The 12,753-nt window shown below is 39.0% G+C and overlaps 1 protein-coding gene across 9 annotated transcripts in view; it reads left to right on the forward strand.

The window, feature by feature from the left end:
- Nucleotides 1-12,753, forward strand: part of Pak3 (p21 (RAC1) activated kinase 3) — a 236,127-nt gene that overhangs the window by 212,417 nt on the left and 10,957 nt on the right. For all 9 annotated transcript variants that reach the window (XM_021152815.2, XM_029473398.1, XM_029473395.1 and 6 more), the window contains 2 exons: nucleotides 1,635-1,734; nucleotides 2,212-2,408. In XM_021152815.2, the coding sequence (XP_021008474.1) occupies nucleotides 1,635-1,734; nucleotides 2,212-2,408 (297 nt within the window). The remainder of the gene's footprint in view (nucleotides 1-1,634; nucleotides 1,735-2,211; nucleotides 2,409-12,753) is intronic.

The raw sequence follows: 12,753 nt of genomic DNA on the forward strand, positions 1-12,753 counted from the left end.
TTCTTTAAGTGAGTTATTAAAGTCCTTCTTGATGTCCTCTACCATCGTCATGAGATATGCTTTTAAATCCGGGTCTAGCTTTTTGCATGTGTTGGGGTGCCCAGGACTCGGTGAGATGGGAATGCTGTGTTCTGATGATGGTTAGTGGTCTTGGTTTTTGTTAGTAAGATTCTTATGTTTGCCTTTTGCCATCTGGTAATCTCTGGAGTTAGTTGTTATAGTTGTCTCTGGTTAGAGCTTGTTCCTCAGGTGATTATGTTTGCCTCTATCAGCAGACCTGGGGGACTAGCACTCTCCTTAGTTTCAGTGGTCAGAGTACTCTCTTCAGGCAAGCTCTCCTCTTGCAGGGAAGGTGCCCAGATATCTGGCGTTTGAACCTGCCTCCTGGCAGAAGTTGTGTTCCACTCACTAGAGGTCCTAAGATCGTGTGGAGAGTCTTCTGGGGACCTTGGGGTTGTCTGCCTACTCCGCGCCCAAGGTGACCTGGTGCTGGTGCTGACCGGAAGGACTTGTGACCCTGGTCAGGCCAGGTTTTCTGTTTCCCTCCACAGTCCTCTTCTATTTCCTCATTCTTTGCCTCCCACTTCTTCCCATTTCTCCTACTCTATACATACACATATAGCAACAAATCATGTTTTCTTCTATGCCAGAAATGGAGTTGATATTCACTTTGTATGATATTCTACCTGAGCCTGTATTTTGTATCTTTTAGTATTAAAAGACAGACATTTCTTTATATATATATATACATATATATATATATTCATATCTATCTATCTGTCTATGAATGATATTTTCTTTATTTAAATTTCAAATGTTATCCCCTTTCCTGGTTTCCCCTCTGAAAATCCCCTATCCCCTTCCCACTACCCCTGCTTACCAACTCACCCACACTCAATTCCCTACACTGGGGAATAGAACCTTCACAGGACCAAGGGCCTCTCCTCCCATTGATGCCTGACAAAGCCATCCTCTGTTATATATTCAGCTGGAGCCATGGGTCCCTCCATGTGTACTTTTTGATTGGTGGTTTAGTCACTGGGGGGGGGGTCTAGGGGGGTTACTGGTTAGTTCATATTGTTGTTCCTCCTATGGGGCTACAAACCCATTCAGCTCCTTGGGTTGACAAGGAAATTTCTGAACAAGTATCTTTAATTACTTTAGAACTGGAATCCATCCTCAAAACTATCTGAAATAGTCCAAGTAAATTATTGCACTTGCACATTCTCGTTTCCCCACACTAGATCTACCGAATCAAACCTCAGCATGTACACTGAGGATTACAACAAGTGAATGAGACCAAGCTGAATCCACATCACCTAGGAAACTAGAGCAGAGCAGAGCTAGGCTAACTGGTCAGTAGGACTGTAGTGATGACTAGTACTGTTTCTTGCTTTATCCTCTTCATGGTTTGGCTTATAGTATGGCATGGGAGCCCTCAAATACAGAAGATCAAGTATCCTCCATCTTGTAAATGGTGATGTGATTTGAAAATGGTGTTAAAGCATTCAGTACTCAACTTCACTTAGCAATATGTGATCACAACCTTTCCCAAATTTTGCCTGGAAATGATATATAGAATTAAAAAAAAATTCTTTGTGATATATTTAGAACTTTTTCCTCTGATCCAATAGTGCCTCCAAGCTTTGGATTTCTTGCACTCAAACCAAGTGATCCACAGAGACATAAAGAGCGACAACATTCTCCTCGGGATGGATGGTTCTGTTAAACTGAGTAGGTATTTTTATTCGGAAATATCAGGGAATTTCTGATGTTCTAATGTCTATCTTGAGAAGGTAATGACTACTAAAAGTGACTTGCCTGAAAACAATTAGAGCTTGATTTGAATCAAAGAACATGTCTGATAGTCTCCTCCTATTGATTATAACCAGATTTAGATTTAAGATTTCAGATTTTAGATTGTAGTGGTATCTAAAAATAATGGATGGCAGATAACTAACTGGAAGATGGAAAGTACTGGGAGGTAACTCTATCTATGGAAGTCTACTGAAAATGACAGCACTTGTATCAATTGTTTCAGATCCTTTTAAACTCAGGAGCAGCTGAGAGATTAGGAAAAGATCAAGATATGAGCTAGTCACTTGTGAGAGCTCACTTTAACATTAAAGGAAGGTTTTGCAACATGAGAAAATAAGCTATTGTAAAATTTTTATTTGGGCTCATTTTAATATATTTTTTTCTTCTCTACAGCTGATTTTGGGTTCTGTGCCCAAATCACTCCTGAGCAAAGTAAACGAAGCACTATGGTGGGCACTCCCTATTGGATGGCACCTGAGGTGGTAACTCGAAAAGCTTATGGTCCAAAAGTTGATATCTGGTCTCTGGGAATCATGGCCATTGAAATGGTGGAAGGTGAACCCCCTTACCTTAATGAAAATCCACTCAGGGTAAGTCAGGAAAATTTAGGTACTTCCTACCCCACCCTCCAAAAATGGAGGAAAGAAAAAATACCATTTTATGATTCCCCACACTGGTCAGAACTGAAATTTCTTTGAAATAAGTAACAGAGAGACAACGAGTTATGATGTATAAATTTCTCTGAAATTGAAGTGCCTTGTTCTCAGTCCTTCTCACAACAAGAGCCTTTAATATTCTTTACTGTACAGCCTTCTGCTATAAAACTCTAGAAATGAATGAAAGGAAAGATGTGGGAAGGATGGGCATTTTTAACATGTACTGTGTTAAATGATCTGCCTAGGAAACCTTTGTTTCATAATTACATTAACAAAGTAAAACAATGCATTTTCGGGACACTTATCATTTTTAAGTTGTATTTTTCTTTGTTTTCAGTAACAAGTCATTGAGCAAGAACAGCTTGGTTGACATTGAATGAAACAGACATAGACATAGCACCAACATGGTGAAATCACAAACGTAATTAAAAGACCATCAAATAGAAAAGACATGAAAATTATTTGAGTTAGAGAACTCAGGTTCCTACTACATAATTGGAGGTTTGATCCTCAAATGATTCAGTTACCCCTGCAAAGAGAAATAAAATAAAATGAGAAGCCCCACCTGAGCCCATTGTCTTTATTCAGAGATGTGAAGTTGATAATGAGGGTCAAAGAAACACAAAAGAAGCAGTTGCTTAAAGTTGATGTAAGTCAGAAGCTATTGGGTTAGATGTAGACTCACAGTAAATCAGAAGCAGTATTTTACATGCATAAAGACCAGGAGACTGTTCTTAATAGGAAATAGCCACAGATCCAAATCTACTCTTAAAACTCATACACATTGGGGGCTGGTGAGATGGCTCAGTGGGTAAGAGGACCCGACTGCTCTTCCGAAGGTCTGAAGTTCAAATCCCAGCAACCACATGGTGGCTCACAACCACCCGTAATGAGATCTGATGCCCTCTTCTGGTGCGTCTGAAGACAGCTACAGTGTACTTACATNNAATAAATAAATAAATAAATAAATAAATAAATAAATAAATAAATAAATAAATAAATAAATAAATAAATAAATAAATAAATAAATCTTAAAAAGAAAAACTCATACACAGCATCAGTGCCAAAGGCCTTTGTTGGTGTCACTATCATAAAGAGCCTAATACTGTGTTTTATCTTTTATATATGAACTCATTACTCTTAGTAATCAGTCAAGTGTATTCTCATTATTCGAGCCAAATTTATGTGGCTTTTAAAAGGCATTTTTTATTAGATATTTTCATTTACATCTCAAATGCTATCCCCAAAGCCCCTTATGCCTTCCCCCAGCCCTGCTCCCCAACCCACCCACTCCTGCTTCCTGGCCCTGGCATTCCCCTATACTGGGGCATATGATCTTCACAATACCAAGGGCGTCTCCTCCCATTAATGGCCGACTAGGCCATCCTTTGCTACATATGCAATGAGAGACACAGTTTTGGGGGTACTGGTTAGTTCATATTGTTGTTCCTCCTATAGGGTTGCAGACCCCTTTAGCTCCTTGGGTACTTTCTCTAGCTCCTTCATTAGAGGCCCTGTGTTCCATCCAATAGATGACTTCCAGCATCCACTTCTGTATTTGCCAGGCCAATGCAAAAAAATTTGCATAACCTCGCAAGAGAGAGTTATGTCAGGATCCATCACATATACAACCACCAAACCCAGACACTATTTCATATGCCAGCAAGATTTTGCTGACAGGACCCTGATAAATGTATCTTTCTATATATGCAAAGAAATCTGTGAACTAAACATCTAGTTGTTTTTGCAGTTGAAAATTGAATAACTGAGAGCCATGTTTCCAATATAAAGGGAGAAGTCTCCCCTAATTCTTCCTCCTTTTGATTCTACTCTGGTACGTGACTGCTGGTACTAGTCTTTACACTGATTAGAAAACAACAGATATGAGAGAATGCCCTAATGAATTCTAGGGCTGTTACACTTGTCTCACAAAACAATCTGGAAGTGGGATGTGTGCATTGATTAGCTGCCCACACGACTGAGTAGAAAAGGGACATTTTCCCATCATTTGTGGGTCAGCCCTCCATGACTTTACTCAAGTCCACCTCTGACCTGTGGAACAGAGCATCAGGATAATTAGGATGGCCTTTCTGTGTTGTCTAAGTACCTTTGTCCAATAGGAAACATCACAGAAAGAACACATCAGCTCTGTTGTTTCTATGGATTTCCTCCTCTAAGTCTTCGAAGTGTAGTGGCATTAAACAGATCACAGCTAGTTTGCTGTCTGCTTTCTGCTGAGTAATATGACCTGGAGAATTTAAGGATTAAATAAATGGCTCTGGAAGGCAACTGGTCTCAGGAATGCATTTCTTGCTCTCTTCTGTTTTCCAGTCATAACTGATCTCCCTTTAGCAAGGCTGCTAATTACGAGAGGGGGAAAAAAGGAAACGGGTTTTAATCGCCATAGTCATCTTCTAGCCTGAGATCAGAACTTATAATTAATAGTTTGTCTCTTAGAATACATAGCCTTCTATCAAAACAAGTACTTGAAGATTTAAAAAAAAACCCACAAAGTTCAGGAAGCCTACATTAAGACTATGAACAACGGGCTGGTGAGATGGCTCAGTGGGTAAGAGCACCCGACTGCTCTTCCGAAGGTCCAGAGTTCAAATCCCAGCAACCACATGGTGGCTCACAACCACCCACAACGAGAACTGGCACCCTCTTCTGGAGAGTCTGAAGACAGCTACAGTGTACTTACATATAATAAATAAATAAATCTTTAAAAAAAAAAAAAAGACTATGAACAACAACAACAAAAAGAGCTGTCAGAATTCCACTGATGAGGATGGACTAATTTTGTATCTTACTCTCTTTGTGTGATCAGCCTCTGGAAGATTAATCAACAAGTCCTTGTTGAGCCAGCCAGATTCCAAAGTTCTTCTCTTCCAGACATCAGAAATACTCTTAAGCTTTCTTTGTAAATGTGCTGTTCTGGTGGTTTCTTAGAGAAAACACAGTGTCTTGGTCTAGATGCACTTATCTGGGATTTGAAAAAAAAACATATTCACTGAACCCATGGGAGGATTGGAGACTGAAAGATACAGTGTGGCACTGTAGGGAGCCTGCATTTTCTTGGATTTCGATGACCGCACACTGTATTGGTAACTAGAAAATTCAAGCAACTTTAGGAGAGGTATGAAAGAACACTCAAGTCTTTCATTAAAATTATCCCAATCTACCACCAGTTCACTATTTGTGGGATTTGAAACAGATGGAAGTAGAAGGGAGTCAGGAGAAGAAGATAAAATGGTACTCTAAAGGGTGGCATGCACTTGTGGGGGTTGGGGGGTGGGGGTGGGGGTGGGAGGTGAAAACTCAGTAAGTAAGTCAGGCAGATCCACCTATGTCTTGACTACATAACTTAGAAGCTCAGGACCACTGTGCAAGTCACTTTAAACCTTTCTTACCCCATTTCCTTTCTGGGAATAGGGATAATATTCATCTTGCCAAATCCACATGAAAGTCATGAATAATTTATATAAATCACAGAGCTCCATGCTTAGCTCACTGTAGAAAATATATGTAGAAATTCATGAACATGAGGAGAAAAGTTATTTAAAGTTGTTTTTACTCACTCATTTAATGGATTCAGCATTTCGCCAACAAACTTTCATCCTGTGGCCCAACCATTTGCATGGAGGAGAGAATTCTGTAGAGTTCAATATAATTACCATAATTAGGTAGCATTAAACAGAACAGGTTCAAGGCAAAGTCTCAGGCTGTGCATTACAAAGTTTCCTGCATTTCCCCGTGACTTGTATTTTTTTTGTTGTGCTGGATTCATCTGAGCAAACTATCTGTCAAAATTGGTTGTAGATATACACGTGATTCAAAAATTAACTATTGATTAAAAATATCGAATAGTTCTTTTGTCTGGGAATAAAAGGATTGAGATTTTAAAGTGTAAATAAATGACCTAATATGCTCATGCAATGCTTTTAAAAACTCAGAGGGTTATTAGCTGTACTAATGATACGATGTTGGTAACCCTTCCAGAGACAGAGAGGAGACACTCTTATCTTTGTAGCTCCCAGACCCTGAAGTCTTTACACTCAGTGTAATTGGCCTTGGACAGAAATGTTGTTCTGTGACCCATGGGCATTTTTATGTAGCCACCAATAATTAAGGGCCTCATGCCTTCTGTTTGTCAAAGGAACTGGGGTTTAAAGCAATCCAGCTTACTCTGTGAATATGCAAATCAAAGATTTATCTTTTGTTGATACCACCTTTTCTCCTAATGGATGATATATTTTTGCTAAAAATTGTTAGTATAAAGGAATGAATAAGGAGATAGTTATTTCTGTAAAACCAAATTTGTTCTGCTTGCCAGCACAAAGAAATTACCTTTCTTTTTAAAAAAGTAAGTTTACTCTCACACATAATAGGTTTGTTCTTACCAGGATATAATGGCTTTTGCTATTGGGAAATTTCTCAGTGATGTCCACTTGTTTATACAGAACCTTTTCTCGTCCCGCTTTATGTGTAATTTTTTAGCCCATTTTTAAGTGTTTGCTTTATGCCTTTGTTTTTAACTATTCACGGGCAGTTATTAAGCATTGAGCTACTGGAAGACATTGGTACCAGTGCTAGAAACGGTCAGTGGTATGGCACGGGAACCAGACATCCTACTTGTGTTCCTCCTTGCTTTTACCTTGAGTCCTCTGTGAAGTTCAAGAACCAGTGCTACTGGATTCCATCCCCTAGGAAAAGGTGGGAACTGGTACTAGTCAAAAGGCAAACCTATATGGCAAGACCTTAATAGAGTACTGTCTGCAATGAAATGTAGTTCTCCAGACCTCTTTGAACACAGCTGTTTAACCAGGAATGGGCATAGTCTGCTTACACTTACCCATTTCCTTTAAGGGAACAACATCAAAGCCTAGTTGAGATCTTCTTCACTTCTCCATTTTTCAGACCTAGCAATCCAGAAACACTCCATATCACAGTTTCTTTTCTGTTGCTAAAATTCAAACACCCCAAAAGAAACAAGCTAATGGAGAAAAAGGGTTATGTTCATAATTTCAGGATATGGCCTATTGTTTGGGGGTAAGTTAAGGCAGTCGGAACTTGAAGCAGCCAGCTACAATATTTCCACTGCCAAGGTGAGAGAGTAGTGAACGAATAATTGTATGCCAGTGCTGTCAGCTGTCTTCATGCTTCTACAATACAAGTCAGTTCATGTAATAAAGAAACTCCCCACAGACATGCCCATAGGTCAGCCAAACCCAGACAGCCTCTTACTAAGATTCTCTTCTCAGATGATTCTACATTATACCAAATGAACAATTAAAACTATCACATTCTCAAAAAGGAACGATATGAATTCAGCATACCTCTCCAGGAGATGAGTTTTTCTTTCTAATTCTGTCTCTTCTGAAAATGATGTTCATCTTTAAAATAAGCTAGCAGCTTTGTTCTTCACATATATTAGACCATAATGTAGCCATGGGTGTGACTATATTGAAAGGAGTACGTTACCTCAATGACTATGGAGAAAGGATAGAATCCAAATGAAGGCCTGTTGTCACATTTAGAGACTTCCCTATTTACAAACACTTAAAGTACTACACAAAGGTAATTTTTCTTGCTTTTTCTTTTCCTCATATAACCTAAGAAATTCTAGACAGACTGTATGTCTCAAGAACATCATGCATAATGAGAGAAGCCCTACTGAACAACAGCAACTAAGGGCCAAACTGCATCTTGTTCCCTCCAACCACTTGATCCTGTGCTGTGGCTTTGAATGTCTGGGTTTGATGGCGCGTGCTCATTTGGAATTAAACTCAGACATAAACTTCCTGAACACCAGAGAAGCAAGCATACTTTGCTAGCACTGTCAATATTGTTTTGAACGTATTTCAGGGAGAGCTGGAGCATTCCCTTCTTTTTCCATAAGCCACTGTGGAACAGCAAGCTTTATTGATGGGTTGTTGACACTCCTCTTCCTTTGAAGGCTTAACCTATGCCTAAAAGGAGGGGAGAGTTGGGCTAACTGCAAGTAAAATAATTATAGAATAGTAACAGTGCTTCTTTTTAATAAGAAAAAATATTGCCTGTCAGAAGATAGGAAGCCCTTAAGAATCATTGGTTGTTAAGAATTCGGCATCGGAAAATGAGACTTGGCCATATGAAAACTGCAAGTTTCATTTAGATCATACAGAAGCAGACAGTTCAAACTGGTGAATTATGACCCAGAAGAAAGCCAAGGGAGAAATTGATTCCATAGCAAACTAAAAACCAAGAGACTAACCAGGGAAAGAAAAGGAAGAGTTTAAAAATGTGATCAGGGAACCATTGTTGGCCCAGAGAGATTCCTGTATCCTGTGATTTTTCTTATCATTCCTCAGAGAACTTTACAGGCTCCATTGGTTTGGGTATAACCCAGGGATGCATAGCCTGTTCCTCTAATAAGTACCATACTGTTGGCTAAGGAATTAAGTCCATCCAAATCAAAGATGATTGTAAAGAAACGAATCATGGGTTGAGGTTGTACATTTGCCCACTGAAATGTTTTATCTTATGGCTTTTGAAATATGAATTCACAGGAAAAATCAGCATTTTCCTGAAATTGAAGATCACTACTGCTTTTTTTTTTTTGGCCTGATTTATGTCCTTTCTAACTTGGTCACAAAATCATTTTAGAAAAGCATTTGCACTCTGATGCAAAGATCCTCAGGAATTCTTTGCTGAATTGCACAACACTCCAAGTTATTTTCATCAAGGTAGTGTACACCAGGGGAAAACCAAGAGTTCAAACCAGTGCTTCTCAACCTTCCTAATGCTGTGACCATTTAATATAGTTCCCCATGTTGCAGTGACCCCCCAACCATAAAAGTATTTGAATTGATATTTTATAACGGTGATTCTGCGACTGTTGTGAATTAGAATGTAAACATCTAATATGCAGGAAATCTGGTTTCTTTTTGAGACAGGATTTCTCTATGTAGCCTTGGCTGTCCTGGAACTCACTCTGTGGACCAGGCTAGCCTCGAACTCAGAAATCCACCTGCCTCTGCCTCCCAAGTGCTGGGATTAAAGGCATGCACCACCATTGCCCAGCGTTATGCAGGAAATTTGATATGCAATCCCATAGTGGTTGTCACCAACAGGTTGAGAACCATTGATTTAACCCTTATTCCAAGAACTGAGCTGACCTTTTTGCCATGCCATTTGTGTTCGCTTCCCTTTCTTTTCCCTTTCTTTGATTCTGGTGATGGAAAGAAGGAAACATTTCATCCTCACATGGTAAACAGTAGCACTGCTCATCTAGGAGATGCTGATGAATGGGGAAAGATTGGGAAAAAAAGCTTTCTGGCAACTTTATTGATTATGTGAGTCTAGAGTGAATTCTATTTTGAAGCCTATCAGACAGGAATCTATTACCTTTTATAGGTTACTTCTTGCTGTGGTTGTATTTCCTTGTTGCTTTGGATGATTACAATTTGACTAAGATGTTGCCTTCCTAGTGTGAACCACAAAGCACAAAGCCCTTGAATCAATCCACAGAATTCCTTGGGTTTTATTGAAGGGAACAAGAGCGAGGGGACCTGACAGGGTTCTTGGTTCCATTGGGAGATTTCCTCTTTAATTCATTTTCTGCACTGTGTAATCAAATGAGGCTCACTTAAAGAAAAACATAAGTTTTAGGGTTCTTTTCTTTTTTTAATTCTGTGTGCTTTGGTTTTAGGTAGCTATAGATATCCCTGACCTTGCCAGGAATACTCTAGTGTTATCCTGAAGTATGCTTTAAGTGAAGTGGTCTTCAGAAAACATCCGAGACACTCCTAGCTCATCACCTTCACACCAAATCTGTCGTGTAGAATGTAAAGACCACCCCACTCCCTGCCTTACCAAACAACAAAAAACCCTGGACCATGGTGTGAAACATGCTGCATGTGTGACTTGGTAACCTCACACTGATATGAATCATAAAAAGCACTGCAGTGATTAAAAAAAAAGTCACAGGGATGAAATGATATGCAAATGAATGCATAATATTTAAATAATACCTTAAGTCAGAAGTTGGGCATGAGCTAATGAAATGAGCAGTGTAGAAGGTGGTTATTAAATATAGTCAGCTTTTCAGTGATAGTTATTTCTCATTCTAATTTCATTTTAACTTTTAAATTTGTTGTCTAACAACAATAATTATGTATACATAGTACTGGAGTAGAGTGGGGTAATTCAATGCACTGATCAAACCAGAGCATTTAGCATTTTCATCTCCTTATCATTTCAGGACCAGAGAAATGGAGCAAAAGCAGAAGACAGATTCCTTTGACATCACCTATTGTCTGGCCTCTACCTCTATTTCTGTCTCCTTTTTCTACCAACTGCCTTGCCCCTGTTGGCTCTTGGCTCCTGCATTTGCCTTGTTTTCTTCTGTTTCCTTGCCTTCTCACAGCTTCTCACCTTTCCCTGACTTCCTGCATCATTCTCTTGTCCTGCTTTTGAAAAATCTCTGTGGTTATCCTGACTTCCCCCTTTCAAATGCTCTGTAGTTCCAAACCTTGAGTACTGCTAAGGTCACGCAGGGTCACATCGTGAATGCAAGTTGCCTGCTACACATTTCTTAACAAGACATTAGAATGAGCACATGGATTGTCAGAGTCATCTGGTGTTTATTTTATGGAGGTGGCCAAAGCTTTCTGCTTGGGAAAAAGAAGTACTCCAAAGCTAGCCTGACACCTAATCAGTCAGTATTACCTAATTACCTTTTATTATCAACCTATAAGGGATAGATCCCTAAGTTCATTTTAAATGACTCTCTTTAAGGGTTAAACAGCAAAACAACATCTCCTCATAATTTGGTGAGAGATGCACATTGTATGTAAAACAATAGAGAGGTAAATTAGACCACAATGCTATATCATGCTGTAGTGTGAAGTTGAAACGAAGTATATATGTCTAGTGGTTTCTTTTTGCAGACTGGATTCTATTAACTCTCTTAGAAAAAAACGAGGAATGTCAGAGCCTTTCACAAACTCCATAAACACACTAGAAGCAGCAATATGCTTTGGCATTTTACCTCTTAAATCCCAGGTCATGAATAAACTAGATCATAAGGTGTCAACATGAACATTGCCAAATTTTGCTCATAAAGGATTGAGTAAAAAGAAAATTGAAATAAAAAAGGAATTGTAGCAGCAGGAGGTTGCAGGAACCAGTGAGAATAAAGGCCAGAATACAGAATGCATGAATGCAATTATCCCTCCAATGAGATACACTGATTTTCTCTTAGTATTTGGGTAAATTCAGATACACATAAATACTGGCAATATAAACCTGCAGCACACACACCCACACATGCATGCACATGCTCATGCACGCATGTGCACACACACTCCTCCCTTTTTCCCCCTTCCAGCTATGTATGTGTCCTTTGTTCTCCATTTTCAAAATAGTAGAGAATGATTGACCACAGAAGGCCCCATTTCCTCTGTACAGGAAAAAGCTGAATCACGTATGCCAGGTGTTCACAGATAGTATGCCTCATTTCTTGACTTCCCCTGTTTGTCTCTGCCTAGAGACTGTGAAAAGCAGGAGAGGGTATCATGCAGCAGTTAAGAACATGGAGTGTTAACTCATACTCCCTGAATTCAAATATTGATTACTTCTAATCAAAAAGTGACTAGAAGTATGGCACTGGGCAAGTTATTCTTAACTGCACAGGGCAGTTTCTTTACCTGTCAGTTAAGAGTCATAATTACTTACCTCAAGAAGTAATTGTATGGATTATGTGAGCTAATAATAATTATGAAATCAATTTATATAGTCATACTAGCTTCTGATCATATGTATACTGATGTTGTCATTTGGATAAATATGCCTTCTTACTCCTGCTGTTCCATTTTGTTGTACACTCAGTAGGTTTTGGGTGGACTAGGTTGGGAATCCACTCACCATATATAAAATAATTTCCATGGGAAAATGGTCTTTGAATCCCAAATACTCAACTTACAAAGAGATTTCTCAACCATACCCTATCCTCTTTGTAAAGTGTTTCATTATTTTGGTGCTGAGACTTCATATGCTTGCAAGCATATTTCCATGCAAGTCTCCTGGTTTGTTTTTCAATGACTTAATGTAAACTTTATAATCTGCTATAATGAACTCAAGTCACAAACTAAAGCTTTTTAATTAAATAGTCCTATTGCAACACTGCCTTAATGGAAATTTATGGGTTACATATGGATTGTCTTGAGACTCCTTTTGAGAAATGTGGTAACTTCCACAGTGAAGGCTTTGATCTTTTTCAGCTGCGGAAATTGCCAAT

This window comes from Mus caroli, chromosome X (genome assembly GCF_900094665.2).
Source record: "Mus caroli chromosome X, CAROLI_EIJ_v1.1, whole genome shotgun sequence".
Classification (NCBI taxonomy): domain Eukaryota; kingdom Metazoa; phylum Chordata; class Mammalia; order Rodentia; family Muridae; genus Mus; species Mus caroli.